At 43.8% G+C, this 19,446-nt stretch overlaps 1 protein-coding gene across 1 annotated transcript in view; it reads left to right on the plus strand.

Annotated features, from left to right (window-relative positions):
* The first annotated feature begins 601 nt into the window (after positions 1–601).
* Positions 602–19,446, plus strand: part of LMBRD1 (LMBR1 domain containing 1) — a 360,506-nt gene continuing 341,661 nt past the window's right edge. The window contains exon 1 of the mRNA XM_069235723.1: positions 602–756. Within this exon, the coding sequence (XP_069091824.1) occupies positions 676–756 (81 nt within the window). The 5' untranslated portion in view covers positions 602–675. The remainder of the gene's footprint in view (positions 757–19,446) is intronic.

Genomic DNA, 19,446 nt, shown 5'->3' on the forward strand with positions numbered 1-19,446 from the left:
TCAACACTATAATGTGATTTATTACTTTCATAGCTTTCCCATGTTAAAGGAAATACGTTGTTCAATTCTGAAGATATTTCATATTTAATGTGGTGTATGTCGTGGGATTGACAGGGCAAACATTTTCAGGACTCGGCTCGTGCACGGTCTTTAAGAGCCGAGCCAGACAATTAGCTCGGCTTCCCCACTTCTAATTTTAACAACGTAACGTAAGCCCGCGTTTAAAGTATTTACCACCAACGACATGACATATGGTAATCTGTTGATTCAAGATAATACTGTCGTTATTCTAACACTTCCGAAACCTGACGAATCCTACGCCTTTAACCTCAGCCTATAAGCGTGGACCGAGACATATTAGAGCTATCTTGTATTTATACAGCGTTTCCCCTTCTTCAGTATAAGCACTTGATTTTTCTTCCACAACGTGTTAATTTCCTTTCCTTCCGTTCAATGTCGCCTGAAAATAAATTCACGTCCCGTAGCACTAACAGGCAAACAATACAATGTAACACGCGATAACGTTCGCCAGCAACACCAGTCCTATTTAGAAGTTGTCAGCGGCTCCTGCTCTCCCCACCCACCGTGACAGAATGCGCACGCCCCGGTGACGCGTGGGTCACGCGCCACCTATCAACAACGGCACGCAGGCTGTGTTGCAGGAAGTAAGTGAAGATGGCGGAGGCGATGGTGTTGGGCATTGTGCCCTACAACCAGGTTGTGATCGGTTGGTGTATCTTTGGGTTGCTTTTGCTGGTAAGTAGTACTTAACGTCGGAATGTTAGTTGGGGTAGCTCCAATACAGCAGATAAGGTCAAGGACCGCTCACTCCATCTTTCACCTCTATCCTATACTGAGAACTGGGGCCAGAGAAATTGTATTACTGTGACTATAAAGTCCCACACCCGAGTCCATCTACGTTTATGATATGTGGTAAATTGAAACTCCTTGAAAGTGGTATTTTAGATGTACCGAAGAGCAGTTCGGTTGGGTAGCATCCCGGATGAACTTGCTTATTTTCATTTACCATGAGCCATTTTTGCCAACACCTATGAGGGGCCTTTAGGTAACCGGTCTAGAGGAATGAACTATTTCTTTAGCTGGTATTGCGATAGAAGACATTTTAAGTGGGACAAAGCTAAAATGTATTTTTTTTCTGAAAAAATCGCAGGTCAACGACCGAAATAGCAAGGGCTACCTGTATGCTGGGCACACATGGTGTGTCTTCCCCCCCCCGGACTCGCCGCATAAGAACAAAGTGACTATCTGAGGATGTGCCTTTCGTGGAGTCCTAATTTCTAATTTGAAAAAGACTGGTTTCCTTTGTTGTCCACGCCTTTAATAGTTTGAACGTTCCATAATGTGTTTGTGTTATCTTTAATGTGAAAAGAAAAAGCCAAGCAAGAGGGCTTCATTTCTCATCATCCATCAGCACAGGAAGTTACATCACTGGATTTCACATCATCCACCCGCAGAGGAATTGACCTCACTTGTATCATGTCCATGGCATCCTGTGCTTCTCCCTGCCTTTTCAGGGACCCTCTTAATGTCGGTATTAGCCACTCCTAAACGGCCCATAATTCTTTTTTTGTTATTTTTATTATGAAGAGAAGAAACAAAGCAAAAGTACTTGATTTCCTATCATCCATATGTACAGGAAGTGGCATTAGTGGTAACCTGCTCACTGCACCCTGAGCTCCCCCAGGACCTACCTCATAGCAGCTACAGCACAGACACAGCTGGATTGCACCCAGCTCCAGAAACCCTGGTTCTTCCCCCCACCCATAGCTACCTTATTGCACTCTAATTTGCTTTTAGCCGCCACTTGCTGTACAGCTGCCATACTTTATCACACAACATGGAAGGAGCATTCACATGCGTCCTGCAAGTTCTCATACAATCTCGACACTCACCATTCCTGCACCAACAGCACCCAGCACCCACTTGCTCACACACAAATCATCCACATGCTCACACTCAAACACCACCCACACAACAAGCCACCCTTGAATACTTGCTCCTCAACACCTTCTCGCTCACCACATTCACAACAGAAGTAGGGAACCTACTGCATGACCATGCTCAGGAGCTGCTCTTCCTCATAGAAACATAGCTAAACCCAACCTCTGCACCGGTCATTGCTACAGCCAACCCTGCCCAACTACAGGATCACCAGGCAACACCATCAGCACAATTCCGGATACCATCAGCAGCAGCACCACCTACTTTGACACAGCCACCAGCTACATGTAATACCTCATGTTCAAAATACACATCACAGCCAACTTCTACCTGGGCGGAACCTTCATATAGACACCACCAGAACCCCACACTAATTTTGCCAGCAACATCACAGACTTTGTTGCATCCCTCATCATCAAAGCCAGTACCTTCATCCTCTTCTGTGACATCAGCTTTCACCTAGAAGACCTAACCACCCAAATTTCTACTACTCTTTTAGAGGACCTGGGAAACCTTGGCCTCATCCAGCATGTTACAGAACATATCCATGCTGCTGGACACCTATTGGATCGGATTTTTCTCTCTAATCTGAAACACCACAGTTTACAAGCCAGCAATTATGACCTGGACATACTATGCACTTGTCAGTTTCAGCATACCCATCCCACTCCAACACAGGCGTGTCACTGCTGGAACTGCCCGCCGCAGCTGAAAAAGCATGACAAAACAGGAGTGGACTTCCGCCCTGTCTGGCTCACCGGTTTGAGTGCACCATCAACTTGCCAAAAGCCATCAAGAACGCCAACAGCTGTATCATTGCAAGCACTGTCACCCTGGCTCCCCTCAAATGCAGCCTAATGGCAGGGTCCAATTGGTACACAGAGGAACTCAGGATGACGAAATGCCACTGCAAGCAACTGGAGTGCAAGTCAAGACTCCACAGATAAAGACATCTTTAAATCAGCCCTAAAATGCTACCCCCAGCAGGTAAGGAACACCAAGCGCACTGCTGTTGCAGATCTCACTGACGCTGGTACTATCAGCAGCAAGGATATCTTCTCCGACATCAAAGACTTCACTGCGCCTTCTGCCACCTACACCAACATCACCCTTCACAAAACTTTTGTTACAAGCTTTTGGAATTCTTCTGTAACAAAATCACCTGTATATACAGTAACTTTAATAGTCAACTGGACCTCCTTCACCATTACAACTCAACTTCCCATCACAGCTGAAGAACAAACCCTGACCTTGAGGCCCGCTGTCACCACTGTCAAACTTGCTGATCCCATGGACACCATCCACTCGGGAAGCCCCCTCTGACCCTTGCCCCCTCCACGCCTTCATCATAGAACCCCTACCAATCAGTTAAGCACTAACACCCATCTTCAATACCTTCATCAACTTGGCCATAGTCCGGACACCTGGAAACATGCCACCCTCATGCCCCTGCTCAAGAAATAATCCATTCACCCATCCACACTTTCCAACTTCGGCCCATGTCCCTTCTAACATAAGGGTAGAAGATTTTAGTGAAACTAACCAAACAATGTCTTACCGATCTACTCAGCAACCACCAGATCCTTTATGTCCCACAGTCCGTATTCAGGGCCGATCACGATACTGAAACAGCACTCATCACTGCCACACACAACATCTGCATGATCCTTGAAAGAGGAGACACATTATCCCTCTTTCTCCTTGACCTCTCTGCATCATTTGACACGGCCTCTCACTCCATACTCATTAGGTGCCTGCACAAGATTGGCATCCAAGGACCTGGTCTCACTGGATCTTCTTTCTAATGGATAGAACACAAGCTTCAGCCTGGCACTTTACTCCTCAGAAGCTCGCAAATTTATCTGCAGAGTGCCTTAAGGTTTATTGTTCGGCCCCATCCTCTTCAACGCATACATGATCCCTCTGGCAATGTCACCCATGCACATGACACCCACCCTGCCTGTGTGACCTAAGTTGATCATTGGATGAAAGTTATCTGTCTCAAGCTCAACACAGACAAGACTGTATTATGATCTTTAGCAAGAACACCTCGCCATGGGACTCCAACTGCTGGCCCACCAAACTTGGACCCACACCCTTTAACAGTGCCAAGAATCCATGAGTAATCATCAACAGCAAACTGGACGTGACCACACTAGTTGACCGTATCACTGTATCCTGACACATATATTCACTGCACTGTAGAACTTATGCTCCATCTACCTGTACAGTTGCATCTTCTTCCACCAACTACCGAGACAGCTTCTCTCCACAGGACTCCTACTTGCACACATCCCATGCATACACCGAATCAGATCATGAGGACCGGTATTCTTTAAGATCACTCCTAAAGCTTGGAACGGTCCCCCACTGCACCTCTGTTTTGCCGTACTTCAGACTGAGACAAGACAAAATGAAAGGAATACCAATAATTCAGCACTCTTAGTTTGAGTACCAAATTTATTGAGGCACTTTTCAAGGATTGTATAGGGAAATCGTGCAAGTCAAATGCAGCAACACGAATACACTTCTGAAATTAATCACAGCAGTAGAATAATAATTATCCTCGAAACAAACAATGAAAATACACTACTTCAATCATGGATAATATATCTACATATAGTGATTATACATTCATGCACAATGCAAAGCTAAAAATAAGAATAAAAAATAAATGCATCACCATTGGGGTCGACATGGATATCATCTCTTTGCCAACTTCAGGTCGGGAACCCAGGTGACTGCTGAAAGATAGAACCACCCTCAGTGGGAATGAACCGGGCAAAGGTGTCCTCCTCTCGGAAGGCGTTAGATCTAACCCCAGTCATCAAGCCTCCCTTTTAAATACCTTTAACAAACTGGAGAAGAGAATTCGAGAAACCCTCCTTCCATACTGTAAGTTGTTGTTTGTTTGTTGCAGTCTGTGTTGAAAGAGCACGTTAGAGATTGGCCACGTCCCAAGGTGTGCTCCCAAGACCAAAATGTTCCCTGCCATCCCATAAACATTCTCTGGTACATCCTTATCTTTCCTTCACTGCTCCATGTTATGTCCCTGCCTTGGTGTTTTGCTTCACTAATGACTGAGCTGTAACACTCCTGCACTGACCTAAATCTTTGGAATGTGCTTCTTAGTCTAAAGGAGACATTTATTAATTTACTTTGCAAGGTTCGTAAAGGAAGGTCAGCATGCTGAAAGCACACTTTTAAAATGGTCACAGCAATGAAATTAAAACATGTACAAATGATTCTACGCTGCAATATACACAGCAAATACATGTATCTATATTACAATGCAAAGCAAATAATGAATTAAAAAATATGCATCACCATGAGGCATGGGCACATCTGCTTCATCTCCCTCCTATTAGCATCAGATCACCAGAGTCGATCGTGGAGAGAGAGAGATCAATTATCCTCAAGGGAAGGATGACACTACTCAGCATCCTGAGCATGTCTGAGATCTGAATCACTCCCCAGCCCATCTGGTCTTGGCCTCTTTTACTTTGAACAAACTAGAGAGTAGAATTATAGAAACTCCTTCTCGCTACATAAGTTTATTATTAAAAAAATGCTGATTAGTTTAGGTCAGCTTTGAAAAGAACACACCGGGACTTGGCCAAAATCCCAAGGTGCCCTGAAACAAAACAAAACCGTTCCTTGCCGTCCTAGTACATTCTGATCAGCCTAAGCCCTTGGTGGGAAAAGAACACGCAAACATGCAAAATAAAAACATGAGCACATTGTATAACGTGAGCATGGAAAATTACTTGAAGCTTTTAATGTGGCGGTGGTTAATGCTAAAATAAAGTCAATCGGCAAAATAAAGTTGGTGGTCACTAATGTGACGGTGTGCTGCTAGGGTAAGTGCAACATGGAGTCAGTGGTCAAAACACAAATATCATTACACTTGGTGAGAAAGAGAGCAAAAAAATGTTGCACAATCTGTGCGCAGAATAATACCCGATGGGGTATAAAGCTAAGCTAAAAATCACAATGGAGTCAGCGGTCAAGAGCTGGTTGTTAAATACGAATAGCGTTACAACCTCATAGCCTACTCTTCTCATCTTCAATTCCGCAGGAAGCTGAAGACCTGGATTTTCCATTAACCAACCTACTATAGGCAAAGCTAGGCACACAGACGTTGTCAGCACCAGGATACCTTCACGGGTGCTTTACAAATACACATTACATAAATCCTTCCGGGAGTGCTTTCCACCAAGAAATACATGTTTAATACATTTGAAATGATATTGTGCTTTTTGGTCCATAAATTCTACCCCTTTCCTATGAGGTTTATATACAGTGAGCCTCCTGGTTCTCCATCTTTAACTTTAGTTATAGAAACATAAGGTAATGTTTTGAAGTTTATATAGTGTTTTCCTTACCCCTTATAAGGCGTAAAGTACTTTTTGATAGTTGAACAACTACCTGCCTTAAGTGTGATCTGTATAGCATTTCGTAATCTGCAAAGGTCCCAGAGCATTCCATTTGTTTCATCAGGTTCTTGGGATCCCTTTTGCTGTACTGAATGGAAGGGTGTTTGTGGCAGTTTGGCCTCTGTGGCGTGTGTTGAATGCAATTTATGACCTTTGGACTCTGTGTAGAAAATCTGCAGCATGGGGTCAAACATATGTAGCTTGAGTGTTGTGGAGAGTAAGGACACACACAGCCACAGTTTATTACCTCCTGTTGGACCTGGCCTATTTTCCCCAGTTATCCCCAAATGTTTTGCCTTCTTTCTCCTATTTTTTCTGACCTGTTTTTGTTGGCTTTGGGACACTGAGCTCTTAAATATTGCTAACCAATGCTAAAGTGCATATGCTCTCTGTCTAAAATGTATTGACGTTTGGTTTATCAATGACTGGCAGATCTGATTTACTAGTAAGTCTCTAGTAATGTGTACTATGTGTGCCCATAGCCTATAAATCAAATGCTACTAGTGCACCTGCATCACTGATTGTGCCACCCACACGAGGAGACCTATAAACATCTCAGACCTGCCATTGCAATGTCTGTGTGTGCAGTTTTAAACTGCCATTTTGACCTCGCAAGTGCACCCACTTGCCAGGCCCACACCTTCCCTTTCACTACATGTAAGCCACCCCTAAGGTAGGCTCAAGGCAGCCCCATGGGCAGGATGTGGTGTATTTAAAATGTAGGAAATGTACTGGTGTTTTACATGTCCTGATAATACAATACTGCTCAATTAGCAATTGCAACGCCTGTCTTTCCTGTAGGGTAACAAGGGTATTGCCTTGAAATATTTGGTAAGTGTATTTTCCCATTGGTAGTTTGGGGTCTCTAAACTTAAAATTTAGAAATTAATCTTTTGGTGAAATTGTTTTTTGAATTGTAAATTTGAAAATGCCACTTTTAGAAAGTGGGCATTGTCTTGCTTAACCATTCCGTGCCTCTGCCTGTCTGCTGAATACACGTCTGGGTCAGGATGACAGTTCAGCTGTTTGTGTAGTCACTCTAGACAGTCACACACAGGGAGCTGAGGTGTGCCCTGCATATCATGATGGGCCATCACCAGGCTGATGGGTCTTCCGGAGTGGTGGGAGGAGCTGACACTCAGCACCTGAATAGGACTGTGCCTGTCCTCACACAAGCAGTCTCCAACCCCCCTGGAGTATGTCTGGCAGCAGGGCAGGGAAAGGCAGGGACTTATACACTACAAAGACTTCTCTTTGAAGTTTGCCTACTTTAAAGACAGAAATGGGTATAAGTACTTGACCCCTGACACTACAGAGTTAGAACACTTGTGGACTAAGGACATTCTGCCAGGAAGAAGAGCTGGATGCTTTCTGTGGTACTGCCACTCTGCCTGTTACTTTGATGTGCTGGCCTGCTGCTTGCTGCTTCTGTCCTGGGAGTGAAAGGGCTGGACGTTACTTCCTACATCCTGCTTTCCAAGGTTCTCCAAGGGCATGTACTGAGCTTGCTTCCTGTTACAAAGTCTCAGGGCCATCAAAGACTTCACCTACCAGCGTCTAGGCTCTCTTGCTGAGAGTCCTGACTTGCCAAGTGGTGTCAAAGCCAGTTCCTGGGCCGTTGGAAGTGAGTTCTGGTGCAACCAAGAAGAAACTAAGCACATCGACTCCAGAGTGGCTTCGGAACTGTCCGAGTCTGCACCGCTGCCTGCACCGGAGCAGTGGTCCCTGCTGAGTACTACGACCATGCTCTGCAACACAGGCCCCACGCCGCCACAGCTCCTCCAAAGTTCCGTCACAACACAAGTCCCGAGTGCCATGCAACGTCCGTGGCACATGCATCTGATTCTACTGCACTACCTGTGGCCAAGTGGTGTGATCGAAAAGTTTATGCCTGGCATCTTGACATGCTGGATTCATCGACCCCCCCTGCTGTGTCATAAGGAACTGATGCCTCACCACTGACGCTACATCACCTCCCCTGCAACCGCAAGGAACTGACGCCTCACCCCCACTGCCTAGCAGTATGGGACCCACGCTTCACCTCCCCGATAGCAGTAAGGAACCAGTAAGGAAACAACGTCACACCAGCTCCAGTGACGCCTTACCTCCCGGACTCCATGCAACGTTTCCTCATCGATTTCCAATGTACCGTACCTGGGGACCATACGACTAAGTGACCAGACCGCACTCACTGGCAAGTGGCTTGGGAATGACTCCTTTAAGGCACTGTGATAGCCCTAGTTGGAGCTATTGTGTTTCTAAGCAATTATTTCTATGATTTAATCTTTGAAAATGTGTACCTTTACTTGTGAATGTTGAATATTTGTTGTTTTGGTCTTGTTTTACTCAGATGAATATTGGCAATTTTTCTAAACTGGTGTGAATTACTTTTGTGGTGATTCCACTTTGTGTGTTTTTACAAATACTTTACACATTGCCTCTGGGGTAAGCCTGACTGATTGATTGTGCCAAGCCGCCAAGGGGGTGAGCAGGGGTTATCTTAGCTGTGTGACTCCCTTGCCCTGACTAGACTGAGGGCCCCTACTTGGACAAGGTGCAAACTACTGCCAACTAGAGACCCCATTTCTAACACCTCAGCATCTTTGTGTATTAATTTCTATGACAAGAGGACACAATTCATGGGTTCTGTATATTCCACAGGCCAGTTCTCTATATTTGGACTGCTCATGGCTGTGCAAACCCACAAAACAAGATTCCTCCAGTAATTTTGCACTGTTGACTTGGACAAGAGGAACTGTCCAGAAGCATATTGATAAATGTGACAAAGGTGTACCAAGGCCCAACCTCTGGTTCTGCTGCGTTTTCTTTTGGTGTATCAGTTAACTTTATTTGTGCCATTGACCAAACCAGCGAACAAGTATGATCTTCTGGAGATCGAGTCATCTGTTTTGAAACAGCCAAGTTTTAATGACCCCCTGAAGTGGATGCTGATTATCTTTATTTTCTTTGGTGAATTGTGCAGGTTTGTATCTAGGGGAAGCTACAGATTCTTCTCAAAGTAGGGGTGACTAATGGCAATGGTGTCCCAGATGTAAGGTTTTTTTCTATGGCTGTATACTATCAGTTTTGATTGCTGAAAAATTGTTCCAGCGCCAGAATCCCAGTAATTGAGGGATTTTGTTTCAGAAGAGCTTGTAGCATCCAGATGTGAACCACAGTGGGCATTCTGTAAATCCAGCTGTACCAAGGTTTGACACATTTATCCATTTGAGAATTATCTAGGTATTGCCTGCATGTTTGTAACAGGCAAGTTTAAATAAGTTGATAAGCTTAATGAGTTTAGCCATGTGTATGTCGAAGGTAAGAGGTGCAGTTGTTAAATTGGGAGGTGTAGATCAAACAAGTTATGTTTTCCATTTTAACTCCAGTAGAAGTTTTTGCGCTCTACTGTAGAAAAGACTTCTAGAGAGAAGTCTGAAAAGTGCAATTACAAGTATGCATACTACAACAGGGACTTTTTTTCTGGTAGTGTGAAACTCTTAGTAGTCTTCAAGGTATTTGCCAGTGCATAAAGGCGTTGGGCAGACTATAAATGGTTAATCAAAGGGTACTTTTATATGTATTGTTCCCTAATTTGTGGACCCTCTGCAAGTTTTGGAAATAAACCCCATTGGATGAGGAACATTTTCTTCTGTCCAGTGAGAAATCTGCAGATGCCCATAAGATTCAAGGATCTGGGCAATCTTTGACTGGCAGCAACACTATTTTTGTATTTGTTTTAATTGGAGAATGCTAGAGACTGAAGCCTTCATCCTAAGGAATAGTGAAGGAGAAAGGGGCATTGCAGGATCACTCCCATGACTCCAAGGGGGATGCTGAGGGATCCCAGAAGAGCACCGCCCTAAAATAAAAATATAAATATTTTTTTTGCAGACCCGGAATTGGATCTGCAAATTTTAAAATTAATTTGATGTTTTTTGTGGGAACCTAGAAGAAAAATACAGCAAAAAAATAACTTTGCACTTATGTATGGTCAAAGACTGCGTGCAGTGAATACTGTTGATTTTGGGTATTGCAATGGGCCTGGCACGATGCTAGCCCCTGTACCTAGGGTCTTCTCTTCACACCCTAAAACCTTGGGCAGTTGATTCAGCGCAGTGGCCAGTACAGACAGTGGACAGTATAGATCCTAGGTCAGGCTTAACCCTCTGTCCATAGCATGTTGCACACGGTAAAAGGCCATACTTATCTGTATCAGTGCCACTGAGGGTGGCACATGGTGTGCACCCAGAACCCATTGTGCTTGGCCGCACACTCTTTGTAGTGGTTTGAGGACACATTGGGTTGGCATAGGACCTGCACCCAGAGCACAGTGTGCAGTTCCTAAGTATGGATACTGCTCAGGTAGCTGCTCACATTCAAGGCGTGACATGGGGACTGGCCATAAGCTAGGTCCTGCGCACAGAGCACGCTCCACATTTAAAAAAAGATTTGCCATTACATGATGATGGTGCAGCATGAGTTTTGGCTCCACATTGGATTCACTGCATGGCAGGTAGGATAAAAGATATGGTGGCAAGGCAAACCCTATGCACAGCAGGGTTCTCTACACAGGACATTGGTTTCTGGGCCTGGCTGCAAACATTCTGTGTGGCCAACTCCAGTTGCATGTGGACAAAGAGCATGTACGAAAGGGTTTTGTTACCTGTGGGCTGAGTTCAGGGCTTGGTCACAGTCAATAACCTATGGTCCATCCTACTATGCTCAGCCATGCGTAGTGGATATTAACTGCAAACTGTGTTGGACACAGGGCGTAGCCACAGGCACTCAGTCATTTCACAGCGGTGGTTAGCTGCATTGGAGGTTAGACATTGGCCCTGTGTTCTAGCCCCACTTTTCACCCTCAAAGGCTGTGCAGAATGTATCATGGCAGCAATAAAGGGTAGGTGGGCATATGGCTGAGCTGCATGCAGGCTCTGGACAACAAGACTGGGCACAGCAGGACAAGCACTGTAGCCAACTACAGCTGTGCACACCCTTTGGATTTTGGGTATTTTATACAAAAATGGATGAGTTTCACACAGATATTACATCCTCAATCACAATCTCACATCTTGGCCTACCATCCCATTAAATACCTACTATAGTAGCTGAAGTTTGTCATCCCATTCTGTTTTGAGTTCAAAGAGTTCATTTGTGCCTAGTACATATTATGCAAGCTCAATGTTCTTCAAGAATAGTCCGAGATGTGTTATGGTTTGCGAAGCTACCAATAACTGGTCGATGTCAGAGATTTTTAGGATTCATTTTGTAATCATAGCTTCACTTTTACTGTGGTTATTTGATGGGCTTTCTCAGTGTTTTTTTTTTTTTTAACAAATGAAAATTATTTATGAGGAAAAGAAACCATAACTTATGTTGCACCTCCTCTGAGGACACCCTATAATACACCCCATTTCCTCACCATAATTAAGTATGTTTCCCTTTGGTTTAAAGCAGGATAGTTTAGTATGGCACCACCACCTTCTAATCACTGCTAATATCAAAAGGCAGCATAATTTTAAGGAAGCACAGACAAATGGGTTTCTTGGTTAACAGGTGAAGCCTGTTTAATATGTTCCTGTAGTGCCTTCTTAAGTTTGTGTGACTTTTATGGGGAACGTTGTGACATGAGGTAAAGTTAGCACCTTAACTTGTGAATTTTCATTACTTTTTTTTTTTTTTTAGATGAAGCCAGTATTAACATATTAGTAAACTTTACATCTTCCAAATTTTATTTTTGCTTGTGTATTTTTTTCATATGGTGTTGAGTTTGTCAATGAATGATGATGGGTATCTGGACTTGATAAATGACAATGGGTTTGTTTGGATGTCAGAGGTGAGCTGGAGTATAATGGTGGCTGTGTTTGCATATGATGTAAGCTTATGTGTAGTGGTTGTTTTGTTGGTGTATGATGGTGGTTGTTTCTCCACCTGCCTCTGCAGCCCCTCTGTGTGCACACGTTCACCTGAAGCCTTTCAGTGTACTGCTGTGCCTTACCCCTGCAGTTCCTATGTGCCTCCGTCTCCCAGCAACCTCCGGCCTGCTCCAATGCAACTGAATGTATTGGCTAATCTGTACATAAAAATGTTAAAAAATCAACTCAGTCACATGAGTAAAAAGCACTGTAGATGTATCTAAGTCTTAGCTAGTGTGTGGTGGGCACTGAAAGAACATAGTCATCTTTAGTGAGTATCTGAAAATATGATGAGTGCAAATCTCTCCAAAAGCTGCTACAAAGAATGTTTTTTTCTTTGGTTACTATCCAGTCAACTTGAAACATTATGTTATCTGCATTTGCATAGTGTTTTCTACCATTAGTATCATCTCAAAGTGCTTCTGTAATCTGGGTGCCCTTCTTTTGTGGCTTGCAAGAGGTTGCTCCTACACAATGTGAATCACTTGTCATCCTCTGCTTACTTACCCCACCTTCACTTGCTCATTCCTACTGATATATAAGGGTCCACAACACAGCTGGGCATTCACAGCACTTTCCTCCACCTTTCTGAAACACACAAATACCTCTGCTTCATCGTAAACCTGAACATTTGGTTTGACCAGCCAAAACTCGCACAACACATATATCAAACCTAGAAAGCCACCAGAGTGACTGGAGAAGTCACCACCTCAGCTCATTGAACAGTAACATTCACTTCACTTTTGCAATATCAATGAGCAATAAGACTTTCTAAAGACAAGCTTCAATTCATTTCACCCAATGCTCTCCTCTCCTCATCCTGCCCATCCAAAACACACATACATTTGCTGAAGCTTTAAGATAACCTCCAGAATTCAAGGATATCTTAAGGCTTCAGCAGACCATACTGCTTAAGAACTCCTCATGCCTGAACTACTAACCAAAGACACCTTGGTTCAACTCAAAAATAAGGACTCTGAAGACAGAAAGCAGAACCTTGTCACATAAGTGAAGCTCCACTTCAAGCTTGGCACTACAATCTAGAAATTGACCATCAAAGTAAAAATACTACTAATCCCATTGGAGTTCCAAAGCATAATGCCCCTAGAAGTAGCATTGTAGGAAACTTTCAGAATTCTCCATACTGACTTGCACTGCTACCCCTAGGACCTTCCTGGTCCCTTGCAGACTGTCTTGTCATGAAAACTATAGCCCTTGACCACTTCCTCAGAAATAAGTCTCAAACCTATGTCCATCCTCAAACCACTAAGGAGATATAATAGATTGTGGCAACCTCTGTAACTCCCCCACCCGCCAATTCAGGAATTGGTCAAGGCCAGCATCCCAGCTATTCCCATTGGACACTTGTCACCTCGAGTTTTGACAGACTTCCAACTTTCCACAAATACTTGCTTCAAGTCCTGAACCATCTTCAACTACTCTGTAAATTCAGACATTCTCTCCAGTGACCACAAGGCGTTTTACACCAAACCATTAATAAAGAAGTACCTGTTTCAGTTGTTTCAGCTAGATACCAACCAATCTCTAGTAGGACATTTCAGTGCACATTGATTGAAGGTACAAATCTCCAGCTTCCCACTAAGAAACAATCTACTGGACAACTTTCAGACTGACTTATACTGTGGCTTCTCTTGTCGTACAGGAATCATACAATTTCATTTTCACCCGAAGATCACAGCTGAAAGAAATGTAGGTGCCAAATACTGCTTACGGACCTGCCATGCACCGCTCCACTTTACTACAGTGGCTAAAGGATCTTGCCATAGAAGAAGCTATCCTAAATTGAATCTCCTCTTCTCCAACAGATAAAGCATCATGTTCTAAAATTAGCACATTTTTACGGTCTACGTTCCAGGATCAGCTGAAATATCTTACTATACACCTGTTTAAAGATGCTTCTGGTACATTCCACTTTCTATAGCCTTAGCCCCAAAATTGTGTCTTTTCCTTTTAACAGTGTTCTCCTACACCTGGTCTTAAGCAGCATTCAACCAGCAAAGAACTTCATGGCCTTCTAAGGCACAGGGCACAGCTATTGGCTTGAGGGTTTTTCTTCCCTTCCTGCATCCTATATGTCGTTTCTATTCATTTAGTGTTTTGGGTCATATTTCTATAAATGAAAACTGTTAAAGCCAACAGCCCTAGGGTGGTCTTCCCTCCAACCTTTGAACTATTCCCTCTATTTTCTGACCTTGTTTTTGCTGTCTTTAGGACTCTAGCACTGGTTAGAAGTGGTAAAGTGCAAAAAGTGCTTGTGCTCTCTCCCTTAAATCATGGTAACATTGGCTTAACCCCAATTAGTACTTTGAATTTACTTATACATCCCTAGTAAAGTGCACTACATGTGCCCATCACCTGTAAATTAAATGCTACTAATGGGCTTGCAGCACTGATTGGACCACCCTCTTAAGTAGCCCCTTAACCATGTCTCAGGCCTGCCATTGCAGAGCCTGTCCCTGCATGTTAAACTGCCACTTCGGCCTGACAGGATAAACTTCTTGCCAGGCCTAAACCTTCCCTTTTCATACAGATAAGTCACCCCTAAGGTAGGCACTATATGACCCACAGGGCAGGGTGCAATCAGTGTAAAGGACAGGACATGTCCTTTTAAGTTTTACATGCCCTTGTATTGAAAAACTCCCAAATTCGTTTTTGACTACTGCAAGGCCTATCTCTCTAATAGGATAACATTGGGATTACTGTATTACATTTTATAAGTGTAATTCCCAATGTGGAAGAGATGAGTTTGTCAAGTTTGGTGTCACTGAACTCACAATTTAAAATCACAATTTATGGTGAGGTCTTATTTTTAAATTGAAGTTCTGAAAATGCCACCTTTAGAACCTTGGCATTTTCTTACTTTGAATATTTGGTACCTACTGTCTGTCTCCAATACGCATCTGGGGTGGGGAGACAGCGGGCTTGTGCATTTCCTCTAGATGGCCACACACAGAGGGGACATGGATGTCACTGATAGGCCATCAACATGCTGATGGGCCATCCTGGGCAGGATGAGAGGGAGGGGCTGAAACTTAAACATGAATAGCAGGGTCCTGCTGCATATAAAGGGCTGCATACACCCTGCAGTGGGTATGGAGCCAAGGCAGGAAAGAAGAACCTCTGTGCACTTCAAAGACCTTTCTTTGTAGTCTCCTGCACTTCAGTAGGTATACGTACTGGACCTATGACACTACCAAAACTGTACTCATCTGGACATGAGGACATCCTGCTAGGAAAATGAGCTGCTATGCTGTGCTGCTGAAGGGACTGTCACTCTGCTGGAGTCTTGCTCTGCTGTGCCTGCCTTGTTGCTGCTGCTCTCCTTGCCTGGGAGTGAGTAGGACTGAACCTGCATCTCTCAACCAAGAACCTAAGTGACTCTAAGGGCTTGCTGGCTTACCTTCTGTTTTCTGAAGTCTCAGGGACAGAGAAGACTTCCAACTCACCCGCTACACCTCTTGGATCCGTCTTCAACCAACTTTTGATACTGAAGTGGCGCCCCTTCAGTCCTGGGACCTTGAAAGTGGTTTTGTGGCTCCTGAAATCAAGCTTTTGGGCTCTTCGTGACGGCAAAGGCCCCCCCTCGCACCGGAACCACGTCGCTAGCATGAAGAATCAGCACGAGCTGCTGCAAGTTTGTCTCTTTGCACAGCAAGCATCGCCACTCATTTCTGTGAGGCTCCAGTCTGCCCATCCACATGCCCGGCTGACTCGTCGCACCTGCTAACCACCACTAGTGACGCGTTCCTTGTTCGCAGTGAACTTTTTCTCTGTGAATGGGACTCATGGCTCAATTATGAGAAGGTAAAACTCTATCAAACCTGCACTCCACCGCGGTCAGCCTGAATGTTTGGACTTACCCCGGTCTAGTGCGACTAGATACACCTGGTTGGCACTTTATGCTTTTAAGCATTATATCGCACTATAAGCACTATATTGCATTTAAATCTTTACAAATTCATATCTCAACTTCTATGCATTAGATGTTTGTTGTTTTGGTCTTGTTTTATTCATACAATTTAGCTCTGCTCTACTAACAAGGTGTGGTGTCTTTTTGTGGTGTTTTCGGTGTTTTACTGTTGGATGATTTGCACAAATACTTTACACATTGCCTCTTAAAATAAGCCTGACTTCTGTGCCAACCTGCCAGAGGTTAACCACAGGTTAATTTACATTGTGTATCTGTCTTACCCTGACTAGGATTGTGGTTCCTGCTTGCACAGGGTGCATAACTCTGCCAACCATAAGCTTAATTTTTAACAAAAATATTTCCCCTTGGAGTTTCTAACCTGTATGTTTTACTCTCTCTGTGGTTGCATTGATCTATTGTTATACTATGATTGTAGTGATCTGTTTACAATTTAACAACCGTTTATACATATTTAGGGACTTTATGTGGTGTAGTGGCTGTTGGATTTTGCTGTAACATTACTATTATTCATAAAACAGTTCCTATCTGTTTATCTGTTCTCAATCTGTTTCTTTTGTCTGTGGTCTATTGTCCTGCCCCAGGTTTGAGATTCTCATCCCAGAAAGGTGAGGTACATCCAGCTTACAAACACTGTTTGTGTTGCCAGGCTTGAATTTGTAATGCATCTTTGCAAACAATAGGCTAGTTTAAATTGGTATAGCCAGGAATAAGTAGGTGAGCGATTGTCTCCTACATAAATAAAATGCAGTAGTTTATAAGTGAATGGTTCAGTTCCAGTTCTCCAGATCTATACCCCAGCAGCCTTTCATGTTTGATGAGGAAAACTGCTCACCCAGCTCCAAGTACCATAGTAAACTATAATATTCATCTGCATTTGTACTAACTTACAACGGTCACAACAACAGAAACTGCAAGTGCTACCAAGACATTGCTCGGAGTGTGAACTAGTATTTAGTGCATGAAGTAAATTGTGGTTCCATCATATAATCAGTCCGTACTGATGCCGCCTTGTAAATGACATATTTGCAGCTGTTGCTGATCAATTTATCAGTTAACCATGAAAATTAAATTAATTAATGTTAGAAACTGGGTCTCTAGTTGGCAGTGGTATCCACCCTGTCCAAGTAGGAACCACGATCCTAGACAGGGTAAGTCACAACACATGACTATCCTTTGCTCACCCTCTGATAGCTTGGCACAGAGCAGGTAGACTTAACTTAGAAGGCAATGTGTAAAGTTTTTGTGCAATAACACATACAGTAACACAGTGAAAACACCACAAAAGAGTCCGCAGCAGGCTAGGAAAATAGACAATATTTATCTGTGTAAAAACCAATCTGAAAAAAAAAAATCTGATGAATACTTCTCCAGTTATTATGCTGAAAGCACAAGAGAATCACAGTGCAAAATGAAGGTTTCAAAGCGTTATTAATCCCAACCAGGGATTGCTTGGTACACATGGCACCTGTTGTGCTCAAGTGGCAGCTGTCAATGTGTCTGCATGGGCCCAACGGGACTCGCTCGTGCAGGCAAGCAAGTGGCCCGTAAGTGTGCAGGCGAGCGCACAGACCTCTCGTTAAAGGTTGAAATCTCAGTACCTTTCCAGAGCCAAAAGGATTTGCGTTGCTTTGGTTGGTGTCGGATCACAGAGTTGAAGCTCCTCACAGCAGTGGGCAGTGCTGACACGCTGACTGTCCTCGTCCTGGCAACCCGCAGAGCTGCACAGCAAAGGCTTCTTTCTGCGCAGCGGCGCTAGGGGTAACAATCACAGGAGGCGTTACTATTGCGATACACTTGATCTTTCAGTCGTGCTGGTTCGGAGCGGAGTTGTTGACGTTCTATCCCAGCGAAGCTCTTGTGGTTGAGCCACACAAGGTGGTGACCCAGCTTAGGAGCAATGTAGATGCAGGATTATGCCGGACTCCTCGTAGAGTGGAATCCCACGGTAGGAATTCAAAGTCTTTGATGGCCCTGAGAATTCAGGGAACAGGGGGCAAACCAATAAGCACTAAGAGATCCCTTGGAGGAAAAGCAGATTCCTTCCAGCAGTCAGTGAGCAGAAGGGCAACAAACAGAAAAGTAGTCCCTCCAGAAAAAGCAGTCCAGTTAAATGCAGGTGTATGTAGATGGGTGCTCAGCCACACCTACCCTTCCTGTGTTTGTGGCTGTCTTGGGGGAAATGTGGAAGGTGTAGCTGTCACCTAGTCCAGACGTGTAGTGGAGACCGGCTGTAAGGCACAAAGAGCAGTAGAAGCAGAGAAATGCCCACTTTCTAAAAGGGACATTTCTAAAATAGCAATACTAAATCCGACTTTACCAGTAAAGAGGATTTATCATTACTCTTCTAAAGATATGAAACATAAAATAGCTACTCCTTTCTGATCGAGAATAACAGCTTAAAATTATATTAAAGAATTCCCAATGCTGGCCTATGAGAGGAGTAGGTCTCACATTAGTGAAAAACAGCTTTGAGAGTTTTTCACTACCAGGACCTGTAAAACTTAAAGGTACATGTCGTTCCTTTTTAGTACACTGCATCCTGTCCTGTGAGTCACATAGGGCCTACCTTAAGGGTGACTTAAATGTAATAAAAAGGGAGTCTGAGGCTTGGCAAGGGGTTTTAAATGCCTAGTCAAGGTGGCAGTAAACTGCATACACAGGCCTTGCATTGGCAGGCCAGAGACATGGTTAAGGGGCTACTTATCTGGGTGGCACAAACAATGCTGCAGGCCCACTACTAGCATTTAATCTACAGATCTTGGGCACACGTAGTGCATTTGACTAGGGACCTATAAGTAAATTAAATTTGGCAATTGGGTAGGAGTCAATATTACCCTGTTTAGGGGAGGAAGCACAAGCACTTTAGCGTGGGTCAGCCATGGTAAAATGCGTAGAGTCCTAAAACCAGCAAAAACGAGTTCAGAAAAATTAATGGTGGCAGGCAAAAAGTTGAGGGCAGACCACCCGAAGGCTGTCAGATCTAACAATTAACTAGTCGCTTACAGCATGCCTTGACTGCTGCTTATCTTTTTCATTGTAAACATTTTTTTAATAGTATATTTTAACTATGGTTGTACCGCTTGTTGCTGAGTACACTTCATTCTTGCTTGTCAAACATAAAATACTGCTATGATTTTTGTTGAGATCCCCTGCTTCTGATATTTCTGAAATGTGTTAG

Source organism: Pleurodeles waltl, chromosome 5 (genome assembly GCF_031143425.1).
Source record: "Pleurodeles waltl isolate 20211129_DDA chromosome 5, aPleWal1.hap1.20221129, whole genome shotgun sequence".
Classification (NCBI taxonomy): domain Eukaryota; kingdom Metazoa; phylum Chordata; class Amphibia; order Caudata; family Salamandridae; genus Pleurodeles; species Pleurodeles waltl.